General features: G+C 40.0%; 1 protein-coding gene and 1 long non-coding RNA gene across 2 annotated transcripts; one reads left to right on the top strand and one right to left on the bottom strand.

Moving 5' to 3' along the window:
- Positions 1 to 2,383: 2,383 nt before the first annotated feature.
- On the bottom strand, positions 2,384 to 9,147 carry LOC120594599 (uncharacterized). The gene is made up of 3 exons (XR_005650641.1): positions 9,064 to 9,147; positions 4,972 to 5,154; positions 2,384 to 3,016 (listed from the first exon to the last, which is right to left on the bottom strand). It is a non-coding gene; the product is annotated as an uncharacterized LOC120594599 (long non-coding RNA).
- A 136-nt stretch (positions 9,148 to 9,283) lies between these two features.
- On the top strand, positions 9,284 to 16,354 carry MAT2A (methionine adenosyltransferase 2A). Its single transcript, XM_039852747.1, has 9 exons — positions 9,284 to 9,504; positions 11,665 to 11,742; positions 11,841 to 11,963; positions 12,594 to 12,706; positions 12,791 to 12,934; positions 13,121 to 13,339; positions 13,567 to 13,749; positions 13,932 to 14,065; positions 14,743 to 16,354. Exons 1-9 carry the CDS (start codon positions 9,414 to 9,416, stop codon positions 14,843 to 14,845), a joined length of 1,188 nt encoding a protein of 395 aa, XP_039708681.1. The 5' UTR covers positions 9,284 to 9,413; the 3' UTR covers positions 14,846 to 16,354.
- Positions 16,355 to 16,906: the final 552 nt, after the last annotated feature.

Consider the following 16,906-nt stretch of genomic DNA (forward strand, 5'->3'; position numbering starts at 1 on the left):
AGAGCCTACTCCTAGAGCTTTCTGCCCACTGGTGCTTGGCCCAATGCGCTGACCACTCCTTACTTCATCATACCCAAAAGAAACCCCTTACCCATTAGCAATTACTCTCTACTCCCTTTTCCTCTTAGGCCCTGGCCACCGTTAATCTGTCTCTGTAGATTTGCCTATTTTGGACATTTCATAAAAATGGAATCATATAATATGTGATCTTTTGTGACTTCTTTCACATAGCATAAAGTTTTTGAGGTTTGTCCATGTCATAGTATAATTTAGTACTTCATTCTTTTCCGTGGCCAAATAATAGCCCACTGTATGAATATACTACATTTGTTTATCCATTCATCCATCAATAGATATTTGGTTTGTTTCCACCTTTGGGCTGTTGTGAAAACACTGCTATGAACATTTGAGTACAAGATTTTGTGTGAACATATATTTCAACTCTCTTGGGTATGTACCTAGGAGTGGAATTGCTGGGTCACATGGCAACTCTATGTTTAACTTTCCTAGAATCTACAAAACTGTTTTCCAGAGCAGCTGCACCATTTTACATTCCCACCAGCAATGTATAAGTGTTCCAATTTCTCCACATCCTTGTCAACGCTTGTTATTGTCCATCTTTTTTATTGTAGCCATGCTAGTGGGCGTGAAGTGGTATTTCACTGTGGTTTTGATTTGCATTTCTTTAATGACTAATGATGTTGAGTAGCTTTTCATGTGCTTATTAGACATTTGTATATTTTCTTTAGAGAGATGTCTATTCAAATTCTTCACCCATTTCAAAATTAGATTTCTTGTCTTTTTATTGTTGAGTTGTAGAGTTCTTTATATATATATTGGATACTAGACCCTTGTCACGTATATGATTTGTAAATATCTTCTCCCATCCTGTGAGTTGTCCTTTCACTTTGTTGAGTTTCCTTTAATGCAGAAGAATTTTTAATTTTGGTGAAGTCCAATTCACCTATTTTTACTTTGCCCAATTGTGCTTTTGGTGTCATATCTATAAAACTATTGTCTAGTCCAAGATCATGAAGATTTACTCCTATGTTTTATTCCAGAAGTTGTGTAGTTTTATGTTTAGATTTTTGATCCATTTTGAGTTAATTTTTGTATATGGTGTGAGGTAAGGGCCTAATTTCATTCTTTTGCATGTGGCTATCCAGTTGTCCCAGCATGATTTGTTGAAAAGATGATTCTTGCCCCTATTGAATGGTCTTCGCACCTTTGCTAAAAATCAATTGACCGTAGATGTATGGGTTTATTTCTGAACTCAAATTCTTCTTCCTCCAAACTTTCTTTAATGTGTTTTATTACTTTTATAAATGTATATGAAATAAGTTTTTTAAAAAAATAACTGTAAAAAAAAAGGGATATCTGTATTTATTTTTCAGTTCCCAAGAAAAAAAACTACAAGGATCCACTTACTATTAAAAAGTGTCTTTGGTGATTTTGGTTGCTTAGATAAGAAAAATGAAGTGTAATACAAGAGTCTTCAACACCCACTCCCCGCACTTATGTGTTTCCAAGTGTGTCTGAAGGAACTTCAGGATGAACATATGGCAGGAGGCCAATGGAAGAGGGTCAGAGCCTGGCAATATCACTAGTAGCAGCAGTAGGCCTGGCATAGCAGTGGTCCAAGGAGAGGGCAGAGTCTGCACTTATCAGGCCATGCCTACAAGGACTACCCACAAGATAGTTTGTAAGAGATGGTTCTCAAGGCCCAGAGTCCAGACACAATGAATGTCGTCTAATCTCTAAGTGAAATTCTCAATCCAAAGGAATGCCTATGGCAGTGTCTCTGGGATAGGTACTCTGAAATAGGGTATCTCAGAGCACTGTAATTTAGGCTGGAATGTGGGCAATATCTAGGGTGTGTGTGTGTGAGAGAGAGAGAGAAAGAGAGAGAGAGAGAGACAGAGAGACAGAGAGACAGAGAGACAGAGACAGATCTATTTTTGACAGATAATTTTGTAAAGTTCATGTATTTAAAAGAGTTAAAATTCAGTGGTCTCCCTGGGGACAAGTGACTTCAGAAGAATCAACACGATGGCACATAAAGGCTGTCCTTCTCACAAAGGGCCCTGCAGTGGGTCTAGCACCTCAGAGTCAGGTCATTTGGATTTGGGAGCTTCCCATGGGAGATGTGCCATAGAAATGCCAAATCTTCCTGGGGGAGCTGACTAGACTGAAGCCTGTTCATCCACCGCAGTCTATACCTTAGAAATAACTCACTTCTGTTGTTGCTGGTAATCTTTTTTGTTTTTTTAACTTACAGAAATAATTCTTGCAAATTTTTACAATTTCAAGTAACACTGGAGTGAATACTGAAAAAGTGTAAGAGGTATCCACTGAAAGTTTGGTGTTTAGACTCTTAGAATTTATTCTATGAATCCAAATATATATATATTTACATATATATAATTTTTACAAAATAAGATGCTACTCTACATTGTTGCATGTTTTTTAAACAGCAGAATATCATAGACCTATTTTCAGTCAGTACAGATAGTTCTACCCCATTCTCTAATAGCTGCATAATAGTCCATTATGAATCAATTAAATTAATAATGCTTTAATTTCCCATTAGTATCAATTTAAGCTGTTTTTATATTTTTGCTATTATAAACAATGCTAATATAAATACACACAACACATTTACACATCAAATGCTACTATTTCTTTAGAATGAATTCTAGAGGTGGGACTGCAGAATACTAGGGAATGTGAATTTAAATTTATGAGAGATACTAGAAAGGATTCTTGTAGTATATGGTTGAAACTTTAGAAATTATACATAGAAGTATGTGTGAATGAGTGTATGTGGTGCATGTTTCTAGGGAGAGATCCATAGCTTTCTTCAAACCCCAAAAAAGCTTATGAACCACTGAACCAAAGGGAGCTGGCATTTTCCTGTGGCTCTGGACCACAGGTAGTGAATTTGCAGGTCTTGAGCAATTTTATTGAGCTTGTACTTGTCTAGCAAGGGCCATTTTCCGTCCATGTCCAGGATGACCTACAAGGAGAGCAGGTAGTGACATTCACCAGTATGTTTTGTCCTTAAAATAAAGGTGAAACACCACACAGACACAAAATCATGGCCACAAACACTTTCTATGTTCCTGGATTTGATCAATTAGATCGAATATGTGTGATATAATGGTCAGCTAGTATTCTTGGTTCTCAAGTAGGGAGGCCATCTCCACACTACCTATAGCTTTGTCTCCAGGCAAAGTGAGGGCAGTGGCCAGCCTCAAATCTGCTTCACCATCAAGCCTCACCCATGTCGCTCCCACACCTGTGTCCGCAAACCCAACCAGGTGGGACTATCTATCAGAGTCAGAGATTCAAGCTGTAGTAGTCCACAGACAGGGGCCTTATACTCTGCAGGGCCGTGAGCTTCATCAAGTAAGACTTTTAGGAACTTACAACTTCATTCCAATCTTCAAAGGGAATGAAAACGAAGCTGCCTTCCATACAGGACAGGGTACAGGCAATTTGGACCTCGACTTATGAACTCCAACATTAACAATAATAACCCTGCAATGTTTCTAACAGCTCAGTGGTTCTTAACCAAGGAGTATATTTTTTGTTGTCACAATTTGGGGTGTTGGGGGTAGGGTGCTACTGGCATCTAGTGGGTAGAGGCCAGGGATACTGCTACACATCCTACAATGCACAAAACGGCTCCACATAACAAAGAATTATCCAGCACAAAATGTCAATACTGCCGAGGGTGTAGAAACTCTGCAAAATATCTGATTAATAGCATCTACACACTATTTTATACCAGAGAGTGATCACACTTTTGATAATATTTCCACATGCTATTTGGACCTGCTCAACATGAAGTTCCTGCCTGGACCATCCTGGGTTGTCTCTTTTACAATCACTTTCACACAAACTCAGAGAAATTCATTTCTAAACGATCGAGGTTGAATTCTTGGAGTATCTTCTCTTCTTAATTGGTCTAGGTAGGTTGTCTTCAAAGTTTTGCAGCTTTTAACTCCAAAAATATATATATTTTAATTACATGCTACCAGCATATTTTTAAGTGGACATCTAAAGTTTTTCATCATAAGTATAGTTAAAAGGTTATAACTTTCAGCATATTGTAAATGTTGGCATGTAAAACATAATAAACCATCACTCCTAAACACATCAATGAAATCTAAATACATAGAGAATTAATACCCACCATCACTCATTTAAAAAATAGATGAATAAAAAATAAATAAAAATAAAAATACATGAACAAATTCAACAGTGAGAAAATTTGTATTATTTCTTTTACTCTATGAACTCCAATCTATTTCCCCAATAGAATTTTATACTAATGTAATCTATTTTATATTTTATCTTGAAAGTCTTTTATTGATCACCTTATTATCTATTCTGTATCAAAATATGCATATAAATTAAAATATATTAGAAAATGTTTATTATAAGTCTCTAAGAGTGAGAAAAATTTCCTTTGGTTTGACTTATCAATATAATAATCAGTACAGAATTGATCAAAATAACAAATATATTATTTTTTACAATTATCAATCAAAAAAGAAAACTATATCAGCATACATGTGTGTGTTATGAAGTGAATGGTTTTTCCCCCCTAATTAGTTTAAAATCCATGGAGGAATATTACTTATTTTTAGAAAGAGTTCATTATTGATTCTAATCCTAGTTTTCATTTTTATAGATGTAAGCACCTTGTTCATATAAATAACTAGTTATGGAAAGAGTTTTGTTAGAGCACTTTTACTAAGTATTTTTAATTCCTTCTGAGTTAAATGACAACAAACAAACAAACAAAAAAACCACATAGTGATCTATCCAAAATTATGTTTAATGATCTATCAGCTAACGTCATGAAGTCATTCGATTGTGTAGAAAAAAAAGGATTAGACAAGATTTAACTTGCAAAAAAAAGATTTGTTAGTTATCAGAATCATTCATTTTCTCAACACTTACACCAATATTTCAGTGTGTTCCTTTGTTTAGCATCCCAGAGTGAGATTCAGCTGGGTGAGAGGGCTTTCTTTCCTTAATCGCTTAAGAGAAGGGACACTGTGACAGGGTAATTGGGAGATAAGAACCTCTTCTTCTAACTCAAGCAGGTCAGTTTTAGAAAATAGTTCATATGAAAGATGGGATCTGGAAATAGATTTAATTAAAACTATCAATGACCTTGCAGAGCTTCGTGTAGTCGCAGTGCCCTATCCCAGTTTGCAGACTGCTAGTCAACATCCTTGCTACTCGAAGTGTAATCCATAGTCCAGCAGGATCAATACCATCTGAGATTGTTAGAAATGCAGAATATTGCTAAAAATTTTAATGAGATCCCCAGGTGATTCATATGCACATTAAACTCCGAGAAACCACTGCTTCCCACAAATATGTCCATAATCCAGAAAGATAACACTTTCGTCATATACATAATGTGTTTATAGAAAAAGGCATGGAAGAATACAAACCAATTTTATCATTAATTGCCTCAGAAAGTATGAAGTATTGTTGTTTGACATGTAACAAGGAGCTGCACCTAGAGCTCGGACCCAGGACCAAGTTCCAGCTCCACTGCTAATCTGATTTGTGACTTAGTGAATTACATCCTAGTTTCTTCATTTGTAAAACAGGAAGGAAAATCCTGTCTCATTAGAATTGTTGAGGTATAAATATTAGAACAGTGCCTGTCACAATAAATTATATTGTTATCATTAACAGAAACAAAAACAAATTACAAAAAGCCTAAAATTGAGGAGATTCACATAGTACTTGTTTCAGATCCCACTAGAGCTAGCTAGCATCGAGGCCATCTGAGTTGCTTCTGAGACCCTAAAAGACTGGCTGATTTTAAAGACATCTGGCTAGATTTCTCTCCTCTTGGTCTGTTATCACATGGAAGGAAAGTACTCTTAAGACTCACAGCTTAGGAGCTTTCTTCTGAGCATCTCCAGACCTTCACTATCACTCTTTGATATACCTAGTGTCATCTTCGTCTTTTCTCCTGCCAAATCAACAGCTTCTTGCAGTGCAAATGCTCTTACTAGACCTCTATCCTTGATGGCTAATAAGACGTGGAGCTGTCATATTTGCTGTCGGAGTCACAAATACTAGTTTATCCAATAGTCTTTCATAGGACTATTGCTACATTAATGTTCTTTGGGTTGAGAAATCTGGAGCCTTTAGTGATTAAATTTGTCGTATGTGCTTTACAATATTTCACATTCACAAACAACATTTCAACATTTCACAAATCTCATTAATGTTAAACATGAAATAAACTAGTAACTTTTCCTGGTTTATTTTATCCTAAAGGAACTAATGTATAGAATCAGAAATTTCATTCTTTTGAGAACAGGATGCTGATGAGCTTCCCCATTAAAGAGCTCTTAATTTTATTAATTATGCTTCTGACTAAAACAAAGCAGTAGCTCTTTTCATTTATTTTACATGATCTCCAGGGTTTCTCATTTCCTCACCTCCTTCTGCCATCCCTTATATTTATTATTCTTTCCTCTTGTCTCCTTCCTTATTTTCCCTCTTTGCCTTTCCTCAAACATTCTTAAGCACTTTCTGTGTGTCAGGCACTCAGCAACAAAGTTTAGCAAAAAAACCACCTTCTTATTGTCATGGAGCTTACAAATGTGATGGGAGTTGAGACATTCACTAATTGCCAAAACTGTAATTTCAAACAGCACTTAGTGCCATATAGGAAAACACAGGACCCTGTGAGAAATCTGTGTTGGTGAAGGCTTCATCCAGGAAGTGGCAGCTGAGCTAGGGTAGGAAGAATGAGGAGTTAGCCAGCCATTGCCCTCCATTTACACCTCCGGGTGGGCAGAGATCAGGACTGTCATATCACCAGTCTGTGGGTCTGTCTAACAGGAGGTGCTCATAAATATTTGAGAGGAAGGGAAAATGTAAAAAATATAAAATCAATGAAAATGTGTCCGATTTTGTTTTGATACTAATCAATTAATAAATTTAACTGTTACTAATTAAAAGAAATCCAAAGTAGAAGACAGAAAAGAAAGTGGCACAAGATAAGATTGAAGAAGCAGCAGGCAAATCACACTCCGGCCTTTCAGAGCATGTAGCAATTTTAGTTTTTATCTTAACAGCAACTGGAAGCCACTGAAGGTTTAATTATTACAGCTAACATGAAAAAAAAAACAAAAAACAAACCTATTATGTGCTAGATACTATGTTAAAGACTTTACTTGCATGATTACATTTAATCCCAATTTTTTACAGACTCATGACATGGACATGTAGAAAGGTTGTTTGCTCAACACTCTTAATAAGTGGTAGACGCTGGACTCCAAAACCCCGACCCTTAACCAGGATATTATACATGCTATGAGCAAGAAAGAGAAGTCGGTAAGCAAGTATGAACAGCTGATTCTAATCTCCTTGGCAGGACCAGCCCACAGTGGAGCTGGTAACATAAGGGTATCAGGATGAGCTAATCATTGAATTCAACCAATCCCCTTGTTCTGACTCCATATTAATCAAATAACCTTGTAATTATATTCTGGCTTCCCATATAGATTTTTCTGCTAGGAGATAATGCACCAACCAGCCTACACATGCAATTCGTAGGCAATTTTATTACTCATTGTGAGTTAATAAATTGGCATTCTGCTTTAAAAAAAGAAAAGCGAAATAACACTTCAAAATTATTAGTCAAACAGTTTTCCATGAAGATAGTTTGAAAAATAAAGGCCAATAAATAAAATTAACATTGATGTTGTCTCTTTTTTATATCGCCTGCTTTGAGTGACCATGGCTATGGTCATGAGGTGTAGAGATAAGCCCTTTCTTTACCGTCCTTGTCAAAGCCCTTGGTACAGCTCAAATGCTTCCATTGTTTCCCAGCCCGCAAACTCCTACCTTTCCTCCCGCTGGTCGTTGAGAGGATTGTTCATAATTTACCTAATTCTCTGAGGATAAGCAGCAGGAGACTCCTACTGAGGTCTCATTCACGTCCCCAGTGCATCTATCCTATCCTAGGAGCAGGCCTTCCTAATAACATCATTAAAGCCGATGTTAATGCGCTCAGGGCCACCACCATAGCAGCCCCTGCCAGCCCTGCACCGAGGCTGCAGCCCTTAAACAGGCAGTGACATCCGCCCTCCTTTCCATTTGTAGGCTCCTTCCAAACGGGGGCTCCATGAACTCGGTTTCTGATTCTCTACTCCTTGTTGGCTCAAGTTTTGTTCTTTTCGTCTCCCCTAGAATTCCTTTAATGGGCAAAACTGGCACAAATGCATGTGGACATTTTTAAAGTGAAAGCTTCATGAAACGGACAGTTTCACCTTGTCAGGAGATCTGCTTAATCTTATACAAAGGCTCTAGGGCTTTTCTATAAGAAAATATTCGACTGTCTCTTGAACAGAATATTGAAATGACTCTCTAAACAACGATTCGTTTTTTTCTCCTTACAGACATAGGAAAAGTCAGCAAGTGCAAGGTCAGCCTTGTGAAAAGCCTCCTTTCTTGAATGGAGAAATGGCTGGAGCTGAAGGGTCAACAAAGGAAAAGGTCTTTCAGAAACTTTTGAATATGGTGGGGGGTGTGGAAGGAGGACGGCAATCGTTTAAATCGATGCCAGAACTCTCATTATTCTGCTTTTCGGCCATTTTCATCACAGAAGCTTTAACCAAGAAATTACTAGCAAATAGGCGGCCCGCCTCAGGATTTCCAGCCGCCAGAAGCGCGCAGGGTGGGGATGAATACTGCGGTGCGAAGAATCGTTCGCTGACCAACCAAGATGGCCACTTTCACGTGGCTGACAGCCACTGGCCCCCTGTCACTCGGGCATCCAAAGGCGGGGCGACCGGAAAGACCTACGCCTAAGAGCCAGAGAACAAAACCTTCACGATTCCCGCTGCCACCGCTGGGGGACGCGACCTCGCGGCCAGATAGCCCGGCCAACGGTCGGAAGGGCGGTGCCATGTCACAGCACAGGGGAACAGCGGCATTAAGCCCTTATCGCTTTTCCTCCCACACCGAACACGGAAGGGTACAACGACCCCGTACGCTCGCGTTTCCACTTACCACTTGTTATGAATGCTTACGATAGTTAAGTATTCGCTGGAAGGGCGCGTTACCTCCACTCCCTCCCCGTGCCTCGCTGAGTGGTTTAGCCCGAGCTCCCCTCAGCGAACCGCCCCTTCTCCCCCCGCGCGAGTGGCGCATAGGCGCGCGGGGCCGAGGGGCGGGGCCAGAACCGGGCGCGCGCAGCGCTGTGTATAAATACTGGGCCCGCTGCCCGCCGCCTCGTTCATTCCGCGCCGCCAGCCCGAGCTTAGTGGAACGCTGTCTTCTGCTTGCGCGTTTCGCAGTCGTCGCCTCACCGCTCTTTTCTCTTCAACGCCACTTTTACCGCTACTGTCACCAACACCAACATGAACGGGCAGCTCAACGGCTTCCATGAGGCGTTCATCGAGGAGGGCACGTTTCTCTTCACCTCAGAGTCTGTGGGGGAAGGCCACCCAGGTGAGGTGACGGATCCTGGCGCGAAGCGAGGGGCGGGGCGTAGGCAGAGTTGGGCCTGCCCGGGACCCGCTGGCGGCGGTGCCCACTCTGGTTACCCAGGCTTGCTGGGCAGTGGGAAGAGCGGCGGCTGCGCGCCTTCCTCGTGGCGCCGCCGGTGCCCAGCGCGTGGCCGCTGCTCCCCTCCCCCTTCCTTTCCTCCCCTCCCATCCGGCCGCGCGCCCCGGCTTACGGAAGATTCCAGAAAACGAGAAGGGCGGGAGCTGCGGCATCTCGTACTCTACCCGGGGAGGGCACTATTTCCCCCTCTCCGCCCTGGCGTCCGAAAAACCTCGAGTGGGCGACCCGCTTCGAGCGCTCGTGCCCGGCCCTCGGGAGCGCGCGCCCCGCATTGCAGCCGCAACCACGTGTCTGCAGCATGTGGCATCTGGGCCGCGGGAGCCGTCCGGCAGCGGGAGCGCTCGGGTTTACGAAGTGGGTAGCCGGTTCCTCGCGACGCCTCCTCTCCCATAAATTTCTTGGCTTGAGTCATTACTACTCAATACAGAATATGGACATTCCCTTAGGCGGTATATTGCCTGGCCTTCGAAGTGACAACCTCCAACTAAATATAGCGTGCGTTGGAGAAGACATGCCTTATTTGGGCCATGGGTGAAAAGGATGGGAAGCATGAATTAAGCGTAAGCTGCCGTTGCATTTTAGTCTTTGGTGCTTACCGTTAGAGGCAGGATTTTACTTAACGTCTCCTTCTCCGGGCTTTGTCCACTGGTCCGCCATTATGGGAATCAGTTTACACGTGAATGAGTGAAGCTGTTTCTAGAAACTTTGAATCGCATCCTGGAAACATCACCTGGCAAAGATCGTTATTTTGCTGAGCTGCTTCTGCCCTTATGTTGACCACCACAAAGATAATTAACTAGTCTGATGGCTTAAGGATCCATTTCTCTAGCCTACTGTGCCTTTGATGAAATTCCACAAGCAACTTAATGGTATAGGAGAGGACAACCCCCAAGACTTGATCAGTGAAGATCAGGTGTTCTGGTGTGATGTGGGGTTTTGGGTTTTTTCCCCATTGTTGACCTACCTTTTATCTTAATCACTTAAGTCACAGTCATCTATAAGGGTTTGTAGATTGTCTTGAGCTTTTGGCTTGACTGCAATAATATTTTGCTTTAATTGTTTTGCGTGGTTATACAAAATTCAGGAAAGTGATATAGGGGGTATTTCTGTTCCTCCCTCTCCCACTTTTAATTAGGTGACAATTTAGTGGAGAGAACATTGACAAGGATTCAGAATACGTTTGGGTATTTCCCAGTCTTGTTAAGATTACTCATAACAAAATCAAATGATTCACCATTTATTCATTTTGTTCATAAAGTGTCCTTGCTTTCGTTGTTTAACTCTTGAATTGACGTGATTTCTCTTTGCCCTAATTGGTGTTCCTCAGGATCAGGGAGAATTGATAACAAGATAAACAAAAAACGGTTCACTTCTCTGGTTGGTTAGATTTATAATGCACACTTCAAACTTTGGGGATAAAATGTTAAGTACTATTATTTGAAAAGCAATACTCTAAAGCTAAGCATTTCCTAGCATTGCTTTTGGAATCGAAGGTAAACCATTTTGTTTCTGCTTTCACTTGATCTCAGTGATGTGGCTGTTCTATTTAATGATGGAAATAGTTTTGCCTGGGAACATTTTTCAAAATGTCTGGAATACTTTAGAGTTGGGATTGAAGTCTGTGTCAGGCATAAAGTGTATATGCCATAATGAGTTTAAATGTTTTTTAATTAAATACCAGGTGTTCTATTGGCCTATCTGAATTGGTGTGCTTGTGGTGCAGCTATAATAAGACCATGATGTCAGGTTTTCAAGTAACACGCAACACTACATCCAGCATTTATTCTTCAGGCAAATGGCTTCTGGCAAAGTAGTGCTTTAATTATACAGTAGCTAGGTATGGCAGTAAGATCTCCATACTTGGAATATGACTGAATTATATACTTGAAAATGTTTAAATTGGTAAATTTTGTTATGTAGGTTTTACCATAGTTTTAAAAAGAAAGCTCTACCAAAGATCTTTACAGCTGTGGTTAAAAGGAAGGGAGCATGACATACTTAATTAACAGTAAAGATATTGAGCCAGGAATTATTTTTTTCCAGATAAGATTTGTGACCAGATCAGTGATGCTGTCCTTGATGCTCACCTTCAGCAAGACCCTGATGCCAAAGTGGCCTGTGGTAGGTTCAGAACAGTGCTTATCAACTGATGAAATGGTAGCATCATGAAAATTACTTTATAAAAATGACATTTGATTGTGAACTTCTCTTTTTATTAGAAACTGTTGCTAAAACTGGAATGATCCTTCTTGCTGGGGAAATTACATCCAGAGCTGCTATTGACTACCAGAAAGTGGTTCGTGAAACCATTAAACACATTGGATATGATGATTCTTCCAAAGGTATGTTTTAATGAGTTGGCTTTTCTACGCTTCTCATTTTTCCAGATAGTTTCTTAAGCTTTCCCTATCTGTTTTCCAGGAGGTTCCTGCTAATCTTAATTCCAGTTGTATAGTTTTGTTATCCTTTTGTTTCAGCCCTATTCCATTCTCTAAAAATATTAAGCTTTAGGTATATTAGATGAAAATCCACATGTAATTTTTGACTCCCCAAAAACTCAGTCATCCCTTGGTACCAGGACCTCTCTAGCATACCAGAATCCGAGGAGTCTCAAATATCTTACATAAAATAGAGTAGGATAATGTATACAGTTGACTGGCCCTCCACATCCGTGGATTGAAAATACTTTTCTAGTCTGCCGTTGGTTGAATTAGTGATGCAAAACCTTGGGAATACTAAGTGTGTAAGTGGGACCCGCACAGTTCAGCACAGTTCAAAGCCATTGTATCTGAAAAATTTCTTGTTGAGGATACAATCTATCGTCTATAGCCAAGTGTCAGATTTGTTGTGCAAGAGTGAACTGTATTTAGAATTCCAGTAATTGTTGTAAAAAGGTACTGCTATAGCTGCCTTTTTTTTTTTTTTTTTTTTTTTTTTTTTTTTTTTTTAAATAAGACATTGTTCTGTTACAGGGTTTGACTACAAGACTTGTAATGTACTGGTGGCCTTGGAGCAACAGTCACCAGATATTGCTCAAGGAGTTCATCTTGACCGGAATGAGGAAGACATTGGTGCAGGAGACCAGGTATTTTTGTAGACACTATCTGCATCTTCTAACACTTAGTTCTAAGGCTTGGATTGATCACACTGGTGATTTTTCCTTTTTTAGGGTTTGATGTTTGGTTATGCCACTGATGAAACTGAGGAATGTATGCCTTTAACCATTGTCTTAGCACACAAGCTCAATGCCAAACTGGCCGAACTGCGCCGCAATGGCACTTTGCCTTGGTTACGCCCAGATTCTAAAACTCAAGTAAGTGATGACCATAAAGCTAGATTACACATATTACATTGGTCCAGAGCATTAGTGAAGCTGTTTGATTAAAGCTAACTGAAAAAAGAATAGCATTTGTCCTTTGTATTATAAGTTAGGGTGGAAGACCTAGAGCAAAGTCATTGTTTAGTAGATGGTGTTCTCATTATCTGTGTTGCCTTCAAGGTGACTGTGCAGTATATGCAGGATCGAGGCGCTGTGCTTCCCATCAGAGTCCACACAATTGTTATATCTGTTCAGCATGATGAAGAAGTTTGTCTTGATGAGATGAGGGATGCCCTAAAGGAGAAAGTCATCAAAGCAGTTGTGCCTGCAAAATACCTCGATGAGGATACAATCTATCATCTACAGCCAAGTGGCAGATTTGTTATTGGTGGGCCTCAGGTAAGGCCTTATAATGTCAGTTCAGTTCTTTTTTGGATTTTTCAGTGATGGTTACATGCAAAAATTTGGCTACTACCACCTCTTTTTCTAGGTTTCTTGAAGCCTACATCTGAATCATCCGAGGATATTTGCTGAATGATACAGGATAGGCATTTAACAACAAACTTGATCTAGAACCACTTGCTGAAAATGATAAGACAGAAAGTGACTAAATCCTGTAATTTCAGGGTGATGCTGGTTTGACTGGCCGGAAAATCATTGTGGACACTTATGGCGGTTGGGGAGCTCATGGAGGAGGTGCCTTTTCAGGAAAAGACTATACCAAGGTGGACCGTTCAGCTGCTTATGCTGCCCGTTGGGTGGCAAAATCCCTTGTTAAAGGAGGTCTATGCAGAAGGGTTCTTGTTCAGGTATATACTCTTTTATAAAATGACTTATTAAAAGGCACGTTAGTGGGAGGTAGAGGGCATTTAGTAGTTAACTACTTGTTTTTTTTGTTTGTTTGTTTTGTTTTTTATTAATACCACTGTATTACACAAGTGTTATGTGGGTCTTTCCATGTCTGATTCTTACGATGTTTGAATCCTTTTAGGTCTCTTATGCTATTGGAGTTTCTCATCCATTGTCTATCTCCATTTTCCATTATGGTACCTCTCAGAAGAGTGAGAGAGAGCTATTAGAGATTGTGAAGAAGAATTTTGACCTCCGCCCTGGGGTCATTGTCAGGTAAAGATGGTAAAGCCTATTGCTAGTGACAAATATTGAGGGTGTGGGGTGTGTATATATTTGAGATATATTCAAATCAGAGTAAGTAAAGGGTGTGAAGGAAGACTCCTCAAGTGGGGAAACATTGTAATTCCTAGAACGTGTTGGTGTTATCTTTTAAATTGTCTTCAGTAAAAGCTTAAATTAGGAAAAATCCAAAAGCATAGTACGCTGTGGCTTAGACTTAACCACCCTAGAAAATCTTCCACATTTGATAATGGGCTTTTTGCTCATCTTATGAGAGAATGTTTATTTAAAAGGAATTAGTACAGATAAATGGGATGTTCGAGGCTGTTATAAAGAAAATAACCATGGTGTAGAGTGTGGGCAATGGGACCTTGGTAAGTATTCTGTAATCTCAAATGAGCTTTTGACGCTTGAAATTTCTCAGAATAATGACAAGTTTTCATATTTGTTGAGCCAGGGACGGAAAAACAAGAACTGTAGTTACTAATAAGGACTGTGCAAGGAGTTTGGACACCAGGGAAGTAACAAACACTTTCGCCACAAACTTTTTTCCTAGCATACCCCAGAGAACTGAACTCATTTGCCAGAAGTCTTGAAAATGAGTCTTGCTGATTGTTTTGCTTTATTTTAATTGAATGCTACATATTAAGTTACGGACTTGTATATTCCAGGGATCTGGATCTGAAGAAGCCAATTTATCAGAGGACTGCAGCCTATGGCCACTTTGGTAGGGACAGCTTCCCATGGGAAGTGCCCAAAAAGCTTAAATATTGAAAGTGTTAGCCTTTTTCCCCCAGACTTGTTGGCGTAGGCTACAGAGAAGCCTTCAAGCTCTGAGGGAAAGGGCCCTTCTTCCTAAATTTTTCCTGTCCTCTTTCAGCTCCTGATCAGTTGCAGTCACTCTAGTCAATGACATGAATTTTAGCTTGTGTGGGGGACTGTAAGTTCGGCTTGCTATTCTGTCCCTAGGTGTTTTGTTCACCATTATAATGAATTTAGTGAGCATAGGTGATCCATGTAACTGCCTAGAAACAAACCAACAACACTGTAGTAAATAATGCTTTGAAATTGAACCTTTGTGCCCTATCGCCCAACCCCCTAAAATTCTAATTGCATTGACTTTCCCACCAGATGCTGAAAATGTCCTTGTGATGTGCACGTAAAGTACCTGTAGTTCCATTATAGCCTGTCTGGCAATGCCACAGCCCTGTCAGCATGAATTTGTAATGTCTCAAGCTCTATTATGAATGTGAAGCTTTCCCTTATCTTCCCTATAACTTGATCTATTTCTAATTATGTAGCTCTTTGTCAGGGAGTGTTCCCTATTCAATCATTCTTGCATGTAACGCAAGTTCCAGTTGGAGCTCTAGCCTGACATTTTTTTAAAAAGGCAGTTACCATTAAACCATCTCCCTGGTGCTTATGCTCTTAATTGCCATCTCTTAAACAGCACCAAATCTTATCACTCCATTTATTCAGCTGTCTTTTGGAGGACGTACGTAATAAGGTTTTTATTCAGTCAACCAATCCTATGCATGGTTTCAGCACTAGCCAAACCACCAACTCCTAGCTCTAGAAAAAACAGGCACTTGGCACCCTTGTGATGTCATACAGAGAAGTCACAGGGCAGTACCTGAGGGTCTGTAGGTTGCACACTTTGGTACCAGATAACTTTTTTTTTCTTTATAAGAAAGACTAAGTATTCCACACTGCACAATAACTCCTCCCAGGGTTTTAACTTTGTTTTATTTTCAAAACCAGGTCCAATGAGCTTTCTGAACAGCTGGTGTAGCTACAGAGAAACCAGCTTCCTTCAGACAGCAGTGCTTTTGGCGGGGAGGAGGAAAATCCCTTCATACTTGAACATTTTCTAATTGCTTATTTATTGTATTCTGGGGTATGGCGTAAGTACAGAGAAGCCATCACCTCAGATGGCAGCTTTTAAAAGATTTTTTTTTTCTTCAACACCATGATTCCTTTAACATGTTTCCAGCGTTCCCAGGTAGGCCAAGGTGTCCTACAGAAAAACCTTGGGTTAGACCTACAGGGGGTCTGGCTGGTGTTAACAAGGGAGGGCAGAGCTGGTGCAGCTAGCCATGGAAAAAGCAGACCTGGCTGGTGTGGTACAGAGAAGCCAGCTTGTTTACATGCTTATTTCATGACTGCTTGCCCTAAGCAGAAAGTGCCTTTCAGGATCTATTTTTGGAGGTTTATTACGTATGTCTGGTTCTCAATTCCAACAGTTTAATGAAGATCTAAATAAAATGCTAGGTTCTACCTTAACTGTGTTCATTATTCTTTAAAAATAGTTTGATGGGAATATGATCGGAGAACATACTTCTTTTAACTGATAATTCTACCCATGGTTCAGAGAAATCACTTTAAACCTTCAACCTTGGTTTGTCAGTGTCTTGGCTTTGTTGACCAAAATTTCTCGTCTCATTGCAGCAGCCACTCTTGTACTGCCAGTCATGCTTTAAAGGCATAAAAACCACTAATAGAGTACAGGCTTCCTCTACCAAAACCTTTCGTAAGCCAAAATGGCATAAAGTGAAGTTACTGTAACAGCTTTTTTCATAGTCCATTGGGTCATCCATTAGGTTAGCAAAAACAGGCACTAACAACAAGTCTTGTAAAAAGATGAAGTGGATTAAAGTGAACTTCTGGAAAGCTATAAGGGGATACCTGTATAATAACATGGAGTGGTTATATTCAGTCTTGAATAATTTAAACCCATGCCCCTTCGTGGCTAGTGTGAAAAAGTTGAATATACATACCTTAAGTACTAATCTGTTTAAATAAGTGTGAAAAGCTGCAGGTTATATATGTTCAGTA

This window comes from Pteropus medius, unplaced genomic scaffold (assembly GCF_902729225.1).
Source record: "Pteropus medius unplaced genomic scaffold, Ma_sr-lr_union100, whole genome shotgun sequence".
NCBI lineage: Eukaryota > Metazoa > Chordata > Mammalia > Chiroptera > Pteropodidae > Pteropus > Pteropus medius.

Coding starts and splice junctions, on each gene's coding strand:
- MAT2A (XM_039852747.1), top strand. CDS start 9,414: ATGAACGGGCAGCTCAACGGCTTCCATGAGGCGTTCATCGAGGAGGGC. Junction 12,707..12,790: donor ACATTGGTGCAGGAGACCAG/GTATTTTTGTAG, acceptor TTCCTTTTTTAG/GGTTTGATGTTTGGTTATGC. Junction 13,340..13,566: donor TTGTTATTGGTGGGCCTCAG/GTAAGGCCTTAT, acceptor CTGTAATTTCAG/GGTGATGCTGGTTTGACTGG.